Here is a 16,994-nt window from a genome sequence, read left to right on the forward strand (position 1 = left end):
TCGGGGCAGATGGAGATTAGCTTGTGACACTTTGACATAAATATGGAAGCCGATTTGTATAATTGTGAAAGGGGAGGACTTAGTGGAACACATATTTATGCTGTATATGTAAATATATTTACATTATCTAGACAAATCATCTTTTATATACATGAAAACGACAACTTAGAATAAATGTTTTGCCAAATCGTTAACATTTTGCTTTTCAAGAATTGTAAATAAATTATTCACTCCTTCGCTAAGGATTCATTTTTTCAGCGTTCTCAAGTTGCCAAAAGTTGGCATTTTAATTTTATTAAAAAGGGTAACGGACAACGACATCTAAAGCTGGCCCATTTAGCTGCGCACTCTTTAAGTTATTGATGAGCTCTCCCAGCTCCCAATAGATTGATTTTATTGATTCGCCCGGCTTAAAGGGAGCATTGAATTTAAAGAAGAGCCCCGGCTATAGCCTTCATAAAACTCTCCGGGCCGAAGCCAACGAGATTGATGGTCTCGTTGGCGACACTTAATGTCCAGTAGCTGGCGCCCAAGGCGCAGGACTGAAAGCTGCACCAGTGAAGCGGAAATCACCCAAAGATGTGGCCATATAAATGTCTACGAGACTTTAGTTTTTTCTCTATTATTTGTTGCTGTTGCAGCTGACCACATTAACCGGAAGCGCCTGGTAACAAACTTATGCAAACCAAGGGGCAGATAGCGGCACAAAACTTAGCCAAAGAATGGCAACTAAGAGGCCAGATCCCAGGGCGATGTCCAAGTTTCTATGTTAGCGGCTGGCCAAGGAAGAAAGGGCGTTGAAAATGTGCAAAGCTTCCATCCTCTGGCGCCTTATTGTGCAAAGTGTTGACTTTATATCCTTCATTTAGTGGACGTAAAAAGGATATTATTAAAAGCTTAGAAAAGTAGCCATTTCCTTGGAAGTCAACGATGTCCTCATCGCCGCCGCTCGCTGGCGCTTTATCATTGCTGGCGCAAAAAAAAAAATACATAAAATATTAGATGCCTTCAAAAGGAATACAATACAAACTGATTTCACTCCAAAGCTCCCTCCTAGGGCCACGCCCACAACGCAATCACCCAGTTGACCAAAGTCATGTAGACAATGAGACGAACTCGGTAACAGTTTTCCCATCTTTTATCGTAATTTTTTTTTCATTCTGTTGTCCGCTTTTGGCTGCGGCTCATTTGTCTTTTATGATGTTGGCTCTTTTTTGTTATTAGAAAAAAAAAAAACCACAAAAAAAGGATGTTTGCAAAAAGTCGCAATGGGCCGACTTTGTGAAAGCGCAGCGCAAAATTGTCCATATGAAAATATTCGTAAAAAGCCCATTATAATTATAAATGAGTTGAGCACCCATAATACATTTTATTTTTTTCCTTTGGCTTTTTTATTTTTTGTGTTATTGTCCAGGCTGCGAGTGCCTCCAACGGGGAGTTTATTACAAGGCTTTGTCAAATTGACTGCCACATTTTAATGAGCAGTAAAAATGTGGGGCAGTCATGAAAAGAGTAGTCCGCCGCGAAAGAAGCTGGATCACATTGTGACACAGAAATCAAATTTAATACTCTTGTTTTTTTTGTTTGTTAAATATTTGTTTTGTCTTTGACTCTGTGTTTGACTTTTGTTATTTGGTGGGGTACATGATAAATGCAATAAAATATTTTTTACATATTACATATTACTCTGCATTTAGGGTATTATTAGGTTGTGTAAAACAGTGAAATTAAAATCCTAATCATTTCAGCCATTTAAGTTTACCCAAGAGAGAGTCTATCTAATATTTATTAAGAAACAGCATGCATATCTTGGATATTACAAAGCTAGATTCACTACAAGTCACATTTGGGGTAACATTTATGTTAGTTGCAAATATATATTCGTATAACTGAAGACAAGTTAGAGTTAATTCAGTATCTCTATCACTCCAACTCTCTTATTAAATGTTTTTTACTCGTTTCCGTCCGAATATTTTTTTGTGTATGCAAGGTTTTCACCGAACTGCAGGGATCACGAATGAAATAGTGTTCAATGGCACGGTCTCTTCGTGCCATACTGTGTCAAAAAGAAAGACATGGCCCATGCCCATCTCTAAATATTGGGCCGTAGACCACTGGCTTTGGACAGTTTTAAATGCAATTGCAGCTCGATATTTTGTGGAATTGGTTACTTTAGTGGGAAGGTAGTGAGCTTTTCATATATGCTATATAGGCTGTATATGAAGGGAAGAATTTTAACGAAAATAGTTTGAATCAACCATTTTCGCATTTCCAAATGTTCTTCATAATTATTACCAAAGACTTTTTTATTATATTAATATATTATATTTAATTATATTACCAAAGACTATTTCTGTTCGAAATTCAGCTTCCTAGGCTTGGACAGAGAGTGGACCACCAATCAGTCAGTCAGAACTTAAAGATTATTGTGCTAATTGGAAGCATTTGTATAGGCGACTGGAACGTAATACCTTGTTGTGTGCTCTTGTATTTTCCGGCTAGCTGTGTTTTTTTTACTCTTGTGGGTGTGGCTGTGGCTGTTGATGTTGTTTTAGCTGGTGCACAGCTGTCTGTTTTTGTGGCACTGATGTTGGTGCTGGGGCAGCAATGCGTGTATAATTGCTCAGACAATGAGCAATTGTTTTTCGCTTTTTTATAATTTTCCTTTTTTAATTCGCATTTTTGCCTTCGCTCTGTTAGCTGTTTTTGTTTGCGCGGTTGCTGCTGCTTCTGTTTTTGTTTTTGTTCTTGGTTTTTTTTTTCTGGCGAACATTTTTTACATTGTTTGCATACATTTTGCAGTATATATTTGTTATGCAAAGAGGCCTCAAAGCGTTATTTTCGATATGTGCGCCCTGTTCAAGCAAATTAGTTTACAAAGGACTGTCGCTGTTTCCTGCGCGAGTCCTTGCTCATACCTGCGCCACGGCCCGTGGGTGATGTTTTCGACACACAAATTGAAAATGCATTTTAAATCAGCTGTCGGCGCATAAAATGCCGCGGGCTAGAAATTATTTTATACACATATATGTGTGTATAGTCGCTTTGTTGTTGTGCCAGACATTCGCTGGAGTGGCAAACCAGCGGAAGTGGACAGGATATTGCACACACACCCACACACACATACACAGGAGAGTGTGCCTCGTCCTGCAACTGTTTGGACAGTCTCAAAAGTTTGTTTGCCTTTTCATAATTAAGCGCGAAAATTGAGTTCCCCTGAGCTGGGGCGGGTGAGTAGCCAACGTGAACGTATCTGGAATTCACACTCGTTACTGTTTTTGTGGCCACCCACAGAGGCTTGCAATTAGTTGGCCAGTCGTAGGCCCATAAAACAGCTAAAAGATAAACTACAGTTGCCGTCTGTATCTCAAATTAGTTGCAGTTCTTATAGACGCCCACGTAGCGGTCCAATCAAGCGCCGTTTTATGACTCAATACGAGTGCGTCTTTATGAACTTCAGACAATTCGGTAGAGCAGGGAGCAGGCAGCACTCGCTGAGTTTACTTAAACAGTTCTGGGCTAATTTCGTAGCCATAAAAATTCAGTTGCATGCCATAATTGTCAACGGCAGGCGACAAAGTCGACGGCCAAGCTGCGTGTTTCATAAGTTGCCAAATATGAGTAGCTCGTCAGAGCCCCAGTGCCCATATAGATAGTATTTGCCCCACAGTGCCCATATTCTTTGCGCATTGTGACAAATTTGGTTTTATTTCTGTGCGGCAGACAGACACAATAAAACACACAAACGAGGGGCACTCAGAGTCATAGTCACACTCTCAGATGTGAGAACGTGGCACATTTCGCCTAGCGAAATGGGTGTGGCAAGTTTAATTATGTTTGCGTTTTGTATACCTATGCACATTAATTTTTTTTTGTATTTGGGCAGCACTGGGCCAAAAGTCAAAGTAAAAAGTAAAAGATATGCATTATTTATAATAAATTTTTTAAAATCAACAACATATATAATTTATAAAAAGATTAAAGGTATTATATATATACGTTATATTTATTTAATATATAATTTTCTACTTTTAAACAGACGTTACTTTTTTCTACTTTTACTACCGCCATTTCGAACAAAATAAATTTATTTTAAAAACTGTTTACTAGGTTTTTTTTATAACTTTCTTATAACCAATTTTGTTAACTCCTAACTATAGCTATCTATTTTAACATTTATTATATTTATGGCTTTAGTCGATTTAATTTTGTTTATTACATTGTATTTTTCTCAGTGTTTTCATTGCACATGCTCTCCTCCCGCAACATGCTACAAAGTCAACGTCGTGCCCCATGCCTTGGCAAATCCCCGAGTCTTAGATGCTGCTCCTGCATCATCAACACAAAAATGTTTCTCATGTTGCTGCAAGTCCCTTCAGTTCATGTCGTCGTCATCGTCGGTCGTCGTCTTCTTCACGGGCGTATCAAATGTGACAGCTTCGAGAGAAGTCATAGCCATAGACTTCGAGACCTAGACATACGGTACGAATATTTTTGAAGACTTGAGCATACATACAATCAAATAGAATACGGTAAGTGTGCGGACATGGACGAGTCCAAATATTTCTAGTGTTCAAGTTGCATTTACTTGGGACTCTGTCTGCGCCCCGACATGTCGACCCGCTGCCTCTTCTGCTGCGTGTCTTTGAGCTGTTTAAATTGACGACAACTATATCCAGAGCAGCTTTGCTTTTGTCTGCGTTGATCCCCAGGCCTCTCGCCCTTCAGCCAGCTGCTTCATATGCGGGCTGCAAGAGCAACAATTTGACTTGATGTTGATGTTTCTTTGTTAATTTCCATGCCATGTCATTTTCTTTTTTCTTTCCTTATTTTTTTCTCATGTCTTGCGTAAATGCTTAGTACGTGTGACAAATGTTGAACTTGTACAATTGTCTCTACTGCCAGCATTTAGCAAAAGTTTTTGTTTTATTTATTTTTTTGTTTTGTTTTTTTTTTTCATGGCTCATGGGGGCAAAGATTTGTGCTAGCTTTGAAGGTATTGCATAAGAGAGGGATGGATCGAGTGAGTGGAGAGGGGGCAGCGTGAGATGTGCGCAGACAGGGGAGCAAAATGCAAGCGACTTTTCGAGAAACGTTTATCTTTGAGTTACACGACATTTGCTGTCTACAATTAATTTGAAAAGGCATTGGAGCCTGCTGTTGTCTTTTCCTCCTCTTAAAAGTTGGACTATGCCAGTGCAGAGGAATTATAAAGGCACTAAGCTTACCTGTAACATATTTTCTTATAAATTGCTGCAATATTTAGGAATTTAACATACCTATATGAATTTTGCTGGAGAAAATACATTTGATGCCAACTTGACTTGCAAGTCCTTATAGCTGATAAAATTAGGCGGATCTGTGACCGAACCCCAGAATGCCAAATAAAAGCCAGTTGTTTTTCCAACATTTTTACTCTTAAGTTCGAGCATGTGCTAACCTTCAAACGGTTTTTGAATATCAAAATTCTTCAAACTTTTACACAGTGTCATTGCTGATTCATTGTTATAATTAGAAGTTCTGTACCCCAAGGTGTGCTGCTCATTTTATATCGTAGCCAGCGGCGAATATTTAAAAAACTCGAAGAGCAAATTCGATTCTCACCACCCGCTGGCACCTCAAATGCTCCTTATGACGCAGCACGCCCCGCACTTAATTACAAAGCTACATGGGTGGGCAACAGGAATAAGATATGGCTGTTTGTGGTGGGGAGGGGTCACATCATTTTTCGATTAAAAAGTTTACGGGCATCGCCAACGTAAAAGTAAGAAATGAAAACTCCACAGGCGAAATGCGAAATGCGACTGGCGGCGGCGATTGTCAGACATCCACTTAACTTAACGCCAGGATTTGCAACGAAAATTTTACGACAGATTAACGAACGATTAACGGTGTAACGTGGCGCTGTCTCTTGGTGCGTGCTCACGTGCCGTAGACCCCAACCCCAATCCACAACTCTGATTTCCGGTCGAGTCGGAGGCGAGCAGATGTCGCTCGTTGCTAGGAATTTATATTTTGCAGGTGATTTGTCGCATAAAATTCAAATAATTCATAAGGCGAGTGCCGGCAGCGAAAAATAACAAGCAGCCCGCAACGCCCGCAGCGCTCCCGTTCAGACTCGTTTCCCAACCGCGATGCCAAGCGCCAAAAAGTATGCAGCAGAATGCGGTGACGGCAACGCGGCGTATGCGTGCTGAAAACTTTTTTGCCAGCTCAAAGTTGCCGAGTTGGGTTACAATGCGAAAGCGTTTTGGCATAGAGCAGCCCCTGCGCCCCAACCGCTGCCTAGAAAGTTTGTCATTTTAAAATGTTTGTTGGTTTGTGTGCCACGCCCACGTCTAAGCCCGCTCTCTGCTTGCCTTGGGTCCAAATATATTTTTGTCACATTCCACCAGTATTTTTGTAGCGTCTAACAAAGCGAAAATTGTGTCTTAAGGGCGTGTGCCATGTATCTGCTGGATTTGTATCTGTTTCGTGGTTACCGTGGAACCGTTTTCAGTTTCGTTTCAAGGTTTCGCCCCAGGCTGTCTAATCTGTCATGTGTGAAGAGTTTCGTATACAAAAATGGGCTTGTAGCGGAGAGTGTAGGTTGTGCTCCTTGATTGGCCGTTTGAAGTGTGTGTGCTCACCAAGCGAAGGTTAGAGGCGACAAGCTAGAGATCAACTGAGTTTAAATTTCTTTTGCGGCAGCTAAGATATTCGAAAATGGTTGATGATCTACGTTTTACAAATTTATTGATGGTCACGCTGAAAAATAGCAGGCAAATTCCAATCACGAACTATCCATAGCAGTATAGCAGGTGACATTTAGAGATTGTGATCGATAGTGTCTAGTTTTAAAACATCTCTAAAATAGTATAGAAACAAATTTGAATGTCTAATATTTGCTTGCAGAACTAAAAGAACAATTTTTGTAATACTAAATCCTTAGTTTCGATTCCCGAATGATGGAAAGCTCTTAAAAAGCTATTCGATAAATTGTCTAACTAAAGGAATAATTTATTTGTTAACAAATCAAAATTCTAAATTCCTTGACATATACAGGGCATTTACAAACCTATTCAGACATCTATGTAGATTGTGTTAACCCGCATTTTATCTCAACTTCCATGTTGGCCTTTATTTTGTCACCGCCGCTTTTTAAAAACATTTTTCTGGCTTTTTTTGGCATGGCTCTTGACCCGCAATTAAGATTGTTCCCTCATACTCGTATATCCGGAGGTCCCCGCAAGATATGCGAGCAAAATTTGTTGCGGTCGCCGCTGGCAGCGCTGCTTGCGGCATTTGCATCTTTATCGGGCGCTTCTGCCACGCTTAATGCCGCATGCTGCCAGTATGAAAGATTTTCTCGCGTTTATTTTTTTCGATTTTAGAATTTTTCTTCTTGTGTTTATCTTTTGCCACATGTGTCTAGTAGTGGGTGGGGCGGTAGGCGTTCGGGGGAGGAAACATTTTTTATTTCTCTTTTTGCAGCTGTTGATTTTTGATATATTGGTCCCATTGGTGCTGTTTGCCATTTCGAGTCTGTCTCTGACTGCTTCTCATTACTGGTTGTCGCGTTTCAATGCGTTTGACTTTTTGCGCGGTTTGATAAGTGCGTTTAAGTGTGTCAAGTGGTTGAATAAAGTGCTGGCAAGGGGCATGGCAGGGAGTATAAAGTTTTTCGGCAATCAGAAGTGGGCAGGAAATGTGCGTAGCTTTGCGAGTTTTGTTGCCACAGGCAGAAGTCAAAGTACAAAACAAAGTCTCTGAAGTGCTGACATTTGAAAAGTGTCGCAGAAATGCTTGTAAATGATATGATATGACAATGATTGTAGCTTGATTTTGTATATGCCTAGAAGGCAACTGATGTCGGGGAAGGCTTTGACTAATTTATATAATTTATCTTTAGAAAGGTTATAAATGTAGCCTGTTGTCTTATTTATCTTACCCTGACATTTTGAGTAACATTTTTGTATAGATTCTTCTAATTTCTGCAATATATTTCCCTTGGCGAACGTTGTTTTGTCAATGCTATACGATACGAGCTGAAAAGTATGATTCCACTCTGCATAATATTGCCTTCACCTAATAAAATTGGATTATGATGAAGAGAGTGGTTTACCAGGGTGCGTAGGGAAGAACCGAAGATGGTATTTCAGGCAAGTAAGGGTAATCAAGTAAAATTATTTCTAAGCATAAAAATCAGTAAGAAGTTTATAAATTTTACATCTTATAGTTTTTAATCAAATACGGAGCGATACACCGGTGAAATGATCCATAGTGTTGAGTGTCCAATTAACCAATTACCATACTAGTGCATTTACATATCAGCAATTAATCGACTTCCGTTTTAATTTGCCGTAAAAATTCTGTGCAAAAACTGTTGGCACAGCCCTCCAATCTTGTAAGCTGCATAAAATTAATTGTAATTAAAAATGAAAATGCATTTAACATTTTTAATTATGCAATTTGCTTTTATAATAATTAAAACAAATGTTAAGCTGACTGCCTGACAGACAGAGCCGGGCACAAAAATGAGCCAACAATACCCCTGCCCTACTCAGCATCCCCCGTCTTTTTTCCTAACTCTTTCGGTATTTTCATGTGTCGCTTCAACCATGAAAATGATAACAAGCCAAATGTTCGCCAAACTGTGTTAGGGGTTCGCTTTGGTGGCGGGGTGGATTGCCTGCCGCATTCAATTTGGCAAAAGATGCCACCAAATGTTGCCCAATTTGTGCGGGCTTCGTTACGCGTTTCGCCGGTTTCCCCCTTAGAGCCAATGTCGCTGTTCTCTAATGAGTTTATTCGCAATTAGACGACTTTTAAATGCAAATGCTTTCATATGTGTGACAGCAACTTCAAGAACAACAACGGTAACATTAATGAAATGTCTTTTTGAAGCTTATCAAACACACATATCATATTACTTACCTGCATAATTATTGTAAAGTTAATCGATGTGCACATTGGTATGCTCCTCTTTTGTTGGTTTGTTTTTCCACATCGAGATACTTCAAATACAGGAATAATTCTACTCTTATTTTGTAACCATTTGACAATTCTGAAAAAAAAAGAATTTAAAATTATATTTGCATCAGTATCAACACCTTTCAGAATACTTAACGATAAAACTATGTTGACCACATAAATAATATCCGAGCATATTTGGACTGCACTCATGTTTTCAGTTTTCCCTGAGGCTGCAACAATGCAGAAACTACTCTAAAATATTGCCAGCATCGAGCTCAACATGCAACATGCGACTTGCATAACAATTGCAATTTGCATTTGTTGGCATAACAAAAGCTGCTGGCAATCTCTTAAGAGCCAACAAATAAAATTTAAACCATATTTACACACATAAAAATGCCTTAAAACTGTCATAAAAGCAATAACAATATAAGCAAGAATACGCTAAGTGGAGGTGATTGACTGGAATATACCCTGCAACCGTGGTCAATAGAAACAGAAAACAGGAATTAATCAATTGAAGTAAGAATTGTCCCATATAGCGCTTCGTACATAAAAAAATTAATAGCTACTCCAGAATTTCTCTCAGTTAAATAACATATTCAAAGTTTAATATACCCCGTAGAGAACAATAAGATAGAGCATATAAGCAACAATAATAGGAATCTGGACAATGAGAGTTCCATTGAAGTGCAAGGAAAATGCATTGGCCATATGGAAAACCTTCAGATACATATACATACAATGTCTCTCTGTATGTGTGCGATTTTCTTAAACGCTGCACTTTGGTCAACAATTTCATTTGTCGGCGCTGTCGGGTTGCCAAGGACACTTCGATTGCATTCGTTGGTCGTTGCAGTTCGCAGGACTAGAAGCAGACCCACTCCCCAGCAGTCCATATGTGTGTCATGTGTGCTCCTCTGTGTCGTTTTAGTGAAATTGCAGAAAATTGTTTTCCGTTTCGTTTCATTTCGTTGTCGATGTTGTTGCTTCTACATTTGAAATGTGCATTTAAAATTTATTGCAGGCAAAGCACAAAATTAACTGCATACAGAATGTTGGGTGGTCAGTGCCACGCCCTCAGAACCTCTGCATTGCTGTTGACAATTGAAATAACAATTTGCTGCCTTCCGCCTGCCTGTGAGCAGTTTTGCCCAGCATTCTTCCTATTTGATTTGCCAACTTGCCAGCATTTTGTGAGCATTCCGTAAATGGAGGCCAAGCAAAATACCCAGGAAATGGTCGATAAGCTGCTGCTGGCCCGGGCTTTAATCAATTGCCTGTAGCTCCAATTGAGGGTTAATGAATTGTTTAACAATTGTTCAGATTATTGGTTGAGAACATTATATAAAGGCAGATACCTTTTATTTCCATTTTTTAGTAAGGAAAAGAGGAGAGTGTAATAATATTTAATTAAATTTTGATAGAACTTGACACGAGTGCTTGCTGCAGCTCAAGATCAAGATTTTATAAAGTTCCAAAAAAGCATGGTCTTTCTATAATAATCTCGTTTGCTTTTAAATATTCATAAATGAATAAAGAAGTTTTTAAAGACTAAATGTTTTAATACTTTGGAATAACTTTGTTGATATCGGACCACAATATAATTTTAAAGTAAGAGTAAAGTAAAGAGTAAGTTTATCGAATCACCAAGGAGTTGTTTAGAAAACTGCCTTAATTACTGCACGCCCTTTGTCCTAATAATTCTTAGCGGACATTTATCTTATTCAACTCTTTGTCACTGATTACACAACTCGTTTTAAAGTGCTGTCTGGCAGCTGACCTAGCTCATCAATAAACACAAAACAATTTCGCCAGGCGACCCCCGACCAGCGACCCTTGACCCTTTTAACCTAGCCTTAAAATAATGCCACAAAGCAGCAAGACAAAAATGTAAATGGGTTTCTACTTAACACTTTTGAGGGAGTCAAAACAAAACATAAACAAACAGCGTTAAGGATTCCAGCTATTGATTGATTGCGCCAAGGAATCTCAACTATTTCAAAAAGCAACTTTTTCTCAAATTTAATTAACAAAAGCGGCTTATGCGCGGGGTTGAGGTCTTAGCAAAGATTTGTGGCGTGGGTGGCGATTAATAAATTAATCAATCTATGCAGAGGTGTTGGAACGTAAGCAAACGCCAGCCAGCAAGAGCTTGGCAATGCCATATGTCCCATGTCTTCTCTCTGGCTATGTCCTAAACGCACTCAACTAACAACAAATCAGTCAAAGTCTAACCCTGAGCTTCTTTCAGCCTCGCAATTTGCAGATTCGTGCGTGTCTGGGAGCTAAAAAATGATAACTGGTGCGCAGTCAAGTGTTATCGGTCGCCCCCGCTCCAACGTGGTCGCCTGCTCGCATCGCACGTGCACACATGAACCGACCAAGTCCCCGCCCTCACACGAGCCGAGGAGACAAACAAGCATATAAATAATTGAAATGTTCACCAACGCAAAAGCCACCCGGTCCAATCCCACTGGGCTGGCACTTTGGCCAAATTGCAGCACTTTTGAAGTGGTGCTGTGCGGCGGTTGGGTGGCGCTTGGGCGTTTTGACCCCACGCTGGCCAGGCATTAAGCAATCAAACATTTGATTTTCATTTATCGCGTAATCAAGCGTAAAAATAGCTTCGTGACCAAAGTAACTCATCATCGTTGCCCTCTTTCCTGTCACAGTTTCAGTGCCCCATTTCCACCCTGTCCACTTATGGATGGTGTTGATGACATTACGACCATTTGATTGCTTCATTTTTTTGCCACGTGCATCCATCAAGTCATCTCTTGCTAAAAAAAAAAAAAAGGCTGGCGATTTGGTCCCAGCAATAAACGATGTGTCCGAATCTTCACTGGGCCATTAATTGCTTGGCTCTGATCTAGGGCTGTCAGCGAAATTGATGGGCGATGTTCTTAGCTGATTATGTGAGTAGTTTGATGCTTCGTTCGTATTATTTTGTCTAAGGCTGGGTTTTCTTAGATGAAGTTAAAGTCAACTATCAAAGACATGCTAATCAGACCAATCAGTAATTTATTCATTCTTCATGTATTATTGTAGTCAAAAGTTTGTTAAAATTCGAAAAGAAACTCTTATAACAAACTCATTATATTTTTAGCCATAGTTTAAAGTTGAATTTATAATGTACATTATAATGTACAGTCTTACCCCAAATACGTTAGGCATCTGATTGCAATATATTAAAATATTTTTAAAAGTTGATTAGAATAGATGGAATATCTAAATTGGTTTTTGCTCGTCGAAATTATAAGGGTTAATTTGTCGAGAAGTAGAAGTAGTCGAGAATGTTTACTGCAAAAATATTTGGCATAATTCGTAATCTCTTTACCCTAATTTGCCTCAACATTTATATCTTACTATTTTGTAACAAACTTTAAAGTTTACAAAAATGATACGTTAAGCTGAATTTAAAATTCATTAATTAATTTAAAGTACCTCTCATACAAGTAGATGAACTATAATCAAATACAACACTTCAGTTCCTGCTCAACACCCATATCTATAAACGCTCAGGTATTGGCACTTGATATATGCTTCGCTGGCGATGACAATGCCGTTGTTGTCTCTGACATGTTTCTCTACAGTCTACTGATTCTTAAGTTCATTATTTGGTATATGTACTTAGAAGACGACCTTAAAATGTGCAGTTTTATTTTAGTAAAAACAGTATGTACTTAGTATAATACAAACATTTACGCTTTACGCTTGACGCTTTGGTTAATCATAATATTTGGCACTGTTCAAAACTCCAAGCTCGGCAGATCTAAGGTCTTGCCAGACGACAGTTGTCAACACGCGCATAATTTTCGGTGTAGAAAAGGTCGCAAATGGCAGCGTTGTTGTCGTAGCTCATCTCGGCCACCTTGAACTCTGGATTGATGGCAATCTTAAGTATATAGGAGCCCCGTGGCAGTTCGGTTATGTCTACCCACTGGCAGTCCAGATTGTACAGATAAACATCAGAGCAGTTAACGGAGATTCCTAATTAAAACATTTGTATTTTTAACTAATTTAAAATTATTTGGTGTTTGTGTTACCTTGATCCCCAAAGTTGGCGCAATTGTATTTCTTGGACACGCCTGGTAGGCAACTGCTGTCCTCCAAGCAGAAGGACGCCTTGTGGCCCTGTGCAACCTTGTGACCCTGTAAATCGAATATGTCAAAGGTCGCAAACACTTCCATGCTGTGGTAGTGCCTGAAAAACAATCGAAACGAACTAGCATAAAAAAAATTGTACACAGCCTATCTTCGGACTTACATGTGACACATGTGCCACTCCCACTGATTCTTCTCCTTGAAGGGCCTAAAGTCCGTGTTGCCGGCATTGATTGCGGCTGCGGTGAACTTAAGCAATCGTCGCGTTTGATATCGCCAGCTGGGATTGTCTCGCTGTATTTGGTAGGCCTCGTTGGACACGCAGTTCTCCTCCATGGCGCATTGCATCAACACCATGGGACGATCCTCTAAGTGAGCCGTTTGCTCTATTTCGTAATAATCCACAACCAAATCGGGCGATAGATAGTCACAAATCACCGCAGCTACATGCTGTCTGCTTCCATGGCAGCTAACAATGCCTCGGATATGATTGTGGTGTAGACAATCCGCCAGCTCCGTTTCGTTGCCGTAACACTCAGTGCCACTGAGCATGGGACGGGAGACATTGGCGCCGCCAAAATAGTCCGTTTGGAAAGCGTCTCGAGCATAGCCCAGGCGCAGCTGGCGACAGACCACATTCGCTTCCAGCATGGACCAGCCATCCGCACAGATGCTGCCCCAGGGCTGGCCATCAAAACGCACCTCGACGCGTCCTTCGTTCCTGGAGCGACCACCACGCAGCCTAACATAGAGGCGTGAGCTTGGATGTATGGGATATTTGGGTAGCTGACGATCGTCAGCTAAAGCTGAGAGCGGCGGTCGCACCGCATCTGTCGGCGGAATGCATATAACGCCAGCTGCTTCGCTAGGCTCACAATCGTTAACACCCCAGCCGTCAAAGTGGCACTCGGTAAGCTCCTGCTCGTGGCCCTCGCAGTACAAATTGTCCATCCAGTAGCGGCGCCGAGCGGGTCCAAAGTAGCCACTGTGGGTGTAGCGACGCATCCCGAGAAAACCCAGCTGGCGGCATACAATTTCACCCTCGGCAGCGTCCCATTCGTCATCGCAAATGGCGCCCCATTTGCTGTTGTGCAGCACCTCAATGTTACCTGAAAGCGTAGAAGGCGTTTATGAAAACCTTAAAAAAACAGTTGACTGTGTTATTTCTTAAGTTCGTTATGTTCACTTAAGTTTATTTCTGTTCTGGTAGGCACCCTCTACGTTTTCCGCATTCCAGCCTGATTATCTCCTACCTTCGTATTCCGCGTCACCTCCAACTAGTCGAATTGCGCCTTCCTCCTTATTTAGGGTCTTGATGTATCGCTGTATGAGTTGCTGCTGCTCCTGTCGCGCATCTTGAAGCGATTGATGCACGACCGCTGCGGCCAGATGTCCGCCCATCAGAGTTAGCCACAGAACGCGTAGGGCCAACATCTCATAAAGTGGGTGTTCAAGTGGATTATGTTCGGCTATTCGCGTGTGCTGGTCGCATTTGTCTGAGTCGGCGTGCGCTCGAGAACTGAAACTGAGCCGAATTCGCAGCAAAGTTCAAACGCAAATTAAATAGTAAATGAAATCATTTAACTATGAACTTCAGGTATGCTCAGACCCGCTCTGGTGGCATCTACTTAGATGTATCTACACATGTATCTGATGCGGTTCAGAAGCTCGCTCAAAACGCTCTACGCTCAACTGACGTCAGCTGACGGACAAGGGCGGAGATCGAGAGCGACTATTGCCATATAAATCGCATTCATTCTGAAACAGATTTCGTGCTGTAAATAGATTAGCCGTATAGCTAGAAAAGTGTTAGTTTCTCAATGCAAAGATATCAATCCCATTCCGTCAACTGTCAATAAGCAAATAGTCAGATTTTTATATTCGAGAGGCGTATGTATTACGTACTAATGTCTTGACATGCAAGCTTTTTTATGTAAGAATGTTGCAGTTTGTTGCTACCGATTGCGGAATACACTGTTCAAAGTGTATAAAACTTAAATCAGTCAAAAAGAATTCACTCTAACCTCAAAGCAGTAGCTAATTAACCTTAGTTATTATCGATTTTTGCAATTCGTCAGCTGTACGGAATATTTTTGGCTCGATCTTAAGAAGACTGCAAATTCAATGTACCTTTTACACATTAGGTAGAACGAAATGGGGCAGCAGCCGCTAAAGATTTAAGGAGTTTGATAGTTTAATTATTTTTCAACTTTCACGTATCTTAAGCAACCTCTCGGTCCATACCAAAAGTCAACTAAGCTATCCATAATGTTGTCCCCAAGTCGTGCATGCAACAGCGATAATATTCGGGTAGCAACAATAATAAACTATTTCCCACATATGACGAACATTTAATGAGGCTGCGTGCATGCCCCAAATGCAAAGTCTCCCACTTTAACCATTTTCGTTCGTCATTGCAAAATCTAAAAACAAACAAAACTAAAATATGGAAAACTATGCCATAACTCAGTCACTGAGCACAAAGCTCATCGCATTATAACATACACGCAAATGTATGTACAATAACTTGTAGCTTTAGTTGTTGTTGTTATTGCTGTGTTTATCTCTATCTGCATGCCTAGCTGGCAAACTCATCAAGGGAAACCCATTATATTTGGCATGCAGCCATTTGAAACGCCGCAAACAGCAAATGGGCAACATGCAACATTGAGAACTGAACTTGACACTGAAACAAATATCAGTAACAACAACAACAATAACAACAACAACAGCAACAGAAACACGCGGTAATGCCATTTGGATTTGTCTCGATTGTCAGTTGCATGTAGGTTGGTTGTCTGTGTTGGGATGTGCTTATTAGCAAAACGCCAGCATAATCGTAATTGGAAATCTAACCAGGTTAGGTCAGCGGAAGAGAGCACGACAGAATACAATATATTTAAACAAATACATATATATATAGTGGGGGAAAGAGAGAGAGACAGTAAAAGAGAAAGAGAGGGAGAGACATGTAAATGTCATCATTCAAATCCATTGAAGCGTGCTCAAAAACAGCTGTTGGATACATTTTCAAGATCAATACGAGTTTGTCTTATAAAGAAAGAAACCTAGGTATGGCAGACATACTCAAAAAAATTGCTCTAGTTAGGGGTGACTAGAGGATACCCTGTACCGAGCATCCAGATACCGTAATACATTCGAATTTTTCGAGAACGACGTATTCGTGCAAATTGGCAATTATTGATTCATTTATAGTGGGTACCATAAATAAAAATTGCTTTTAAAGATTTTATATCTAAAGCATACGTGGTCCATGCTACCTTAACCCTGACATATATAGAGCACGAATGCAGTACGACAAACTTAAAGATCTACTTCTACTCGCATCGCTACACGAACTGGCTATAAATATTACCAGTCCAAATTAATTGGATAAACGTTTTATGATATTGAATTATGATGGCCGGGGCCGGGGTCATTGCAAGAAACTTGGCTTCGAAATTCCCACACAATTCAAGCGGGCGATTTTATGAGTGCGTAAATTCCAATGGCAGTTGCCAAAGGCGTAAGGACAACGACAACACAATCCTTGCGCTTTCCTCTTGCTTGGTCATCGACATCAGCAGCAGCGTCATGCACAAAGGTAATAAAATTCGATATAAAATCTTGTAATAAAATCATTACTGGCCCTTGGTTTCTACCAGACACTAAAATCAAACTGGTCTGGCAACGCCAAAGGCGGCGTAGAAAAACGTGCATGCGGCCCAGGATATGACCCAGTCTTAATCCCGACCCCAATGCCAATCCAAATCCTGAACCCAACCCCGATCCCGATCACTATGCCAAGCTCAGCCCATAAAAATGGCAACGTGTGCCGATGGCGAAGCGGAGCGACAAGTTAAAAGAGCACCAACAACAGCCGCAGCATCCTCCAAAGACGGAGGAGCTGTAAAAAAATGAAACCAGCGCGA

The 16,994-nt window shown here is 40.5% G+C and overlaps 2 protein-coding genes across 2 annotated transcripts; both read right to left on the reverse strand.

Annotated features, from left to right (window-relative positions):
• Positions 1-8,502: 8,502 nt before the first annotated feature.
• Positions 8,503-9,176, reverse strand: LOC115762573. Its single transcript, XM_030704862.1, has 3 exons — positions 9,110-9,176; positions 8,917-9,046; positions 8,503-8,777 (listed from the first exon to the last, which is right to left on the reverse strand). The coding sequence occupies exons 1-3, from the start codon at positions 9,163-9,165 to the stop codon at positions 8,595-8,597; spliced, it is 369 nt and encodes a 122-aa protein (XP_030560722.1). The 5' UTR covers positions 9,166-9,176; the 3' UTR covers positions 8,503-8,594.
• Positions 9,177-12,610: 3,434 nt separating this feature from the next.
• On the reverse strand, positions 12,611-14,579 carry LOC115759025 (lysyl oxidase homolog 3B). The gene is made up of 4 exons (XM_030699841.1): positions 14,316-14,579; positions 13,226-14,171; positions 13,005-13,162; positions 12,611-12,948 (listed from the first exon to the last, which is right to left on the reverse strand). Exons 1-4 carry the CDS (start codon positions 14,494-14,496, stop codon positions 12,731-12,733), a joined length of 1,503 nt encoding a protein of 500 aa, XP_030555701.1. The 5' UTR covers positions 14,497-14,579; the 3' UTR covers positions 12,611-12,730.
• Positions 14,580-16,994: the final 2,415 nt, after the last annotated feature.

Source organism: Drosophila novamexicana, unplaced genomic scaffold (genome assembly GCF_003285875.2).
Source record: "Drosophila novamexicana strain 15010-1031.04,08,12 unplaced genomic scaffold, DnovRS2.1 tig00000008-arrow-pilon, whole genome shotgun sequence".
Taxonomy (NCBI): domain Eukaryota; kingdom Metazoa; phylum Arthropoda; class Insecta; order Diptera; family Drosophilidae; genus Drosophila; species Drosophila novamexicana.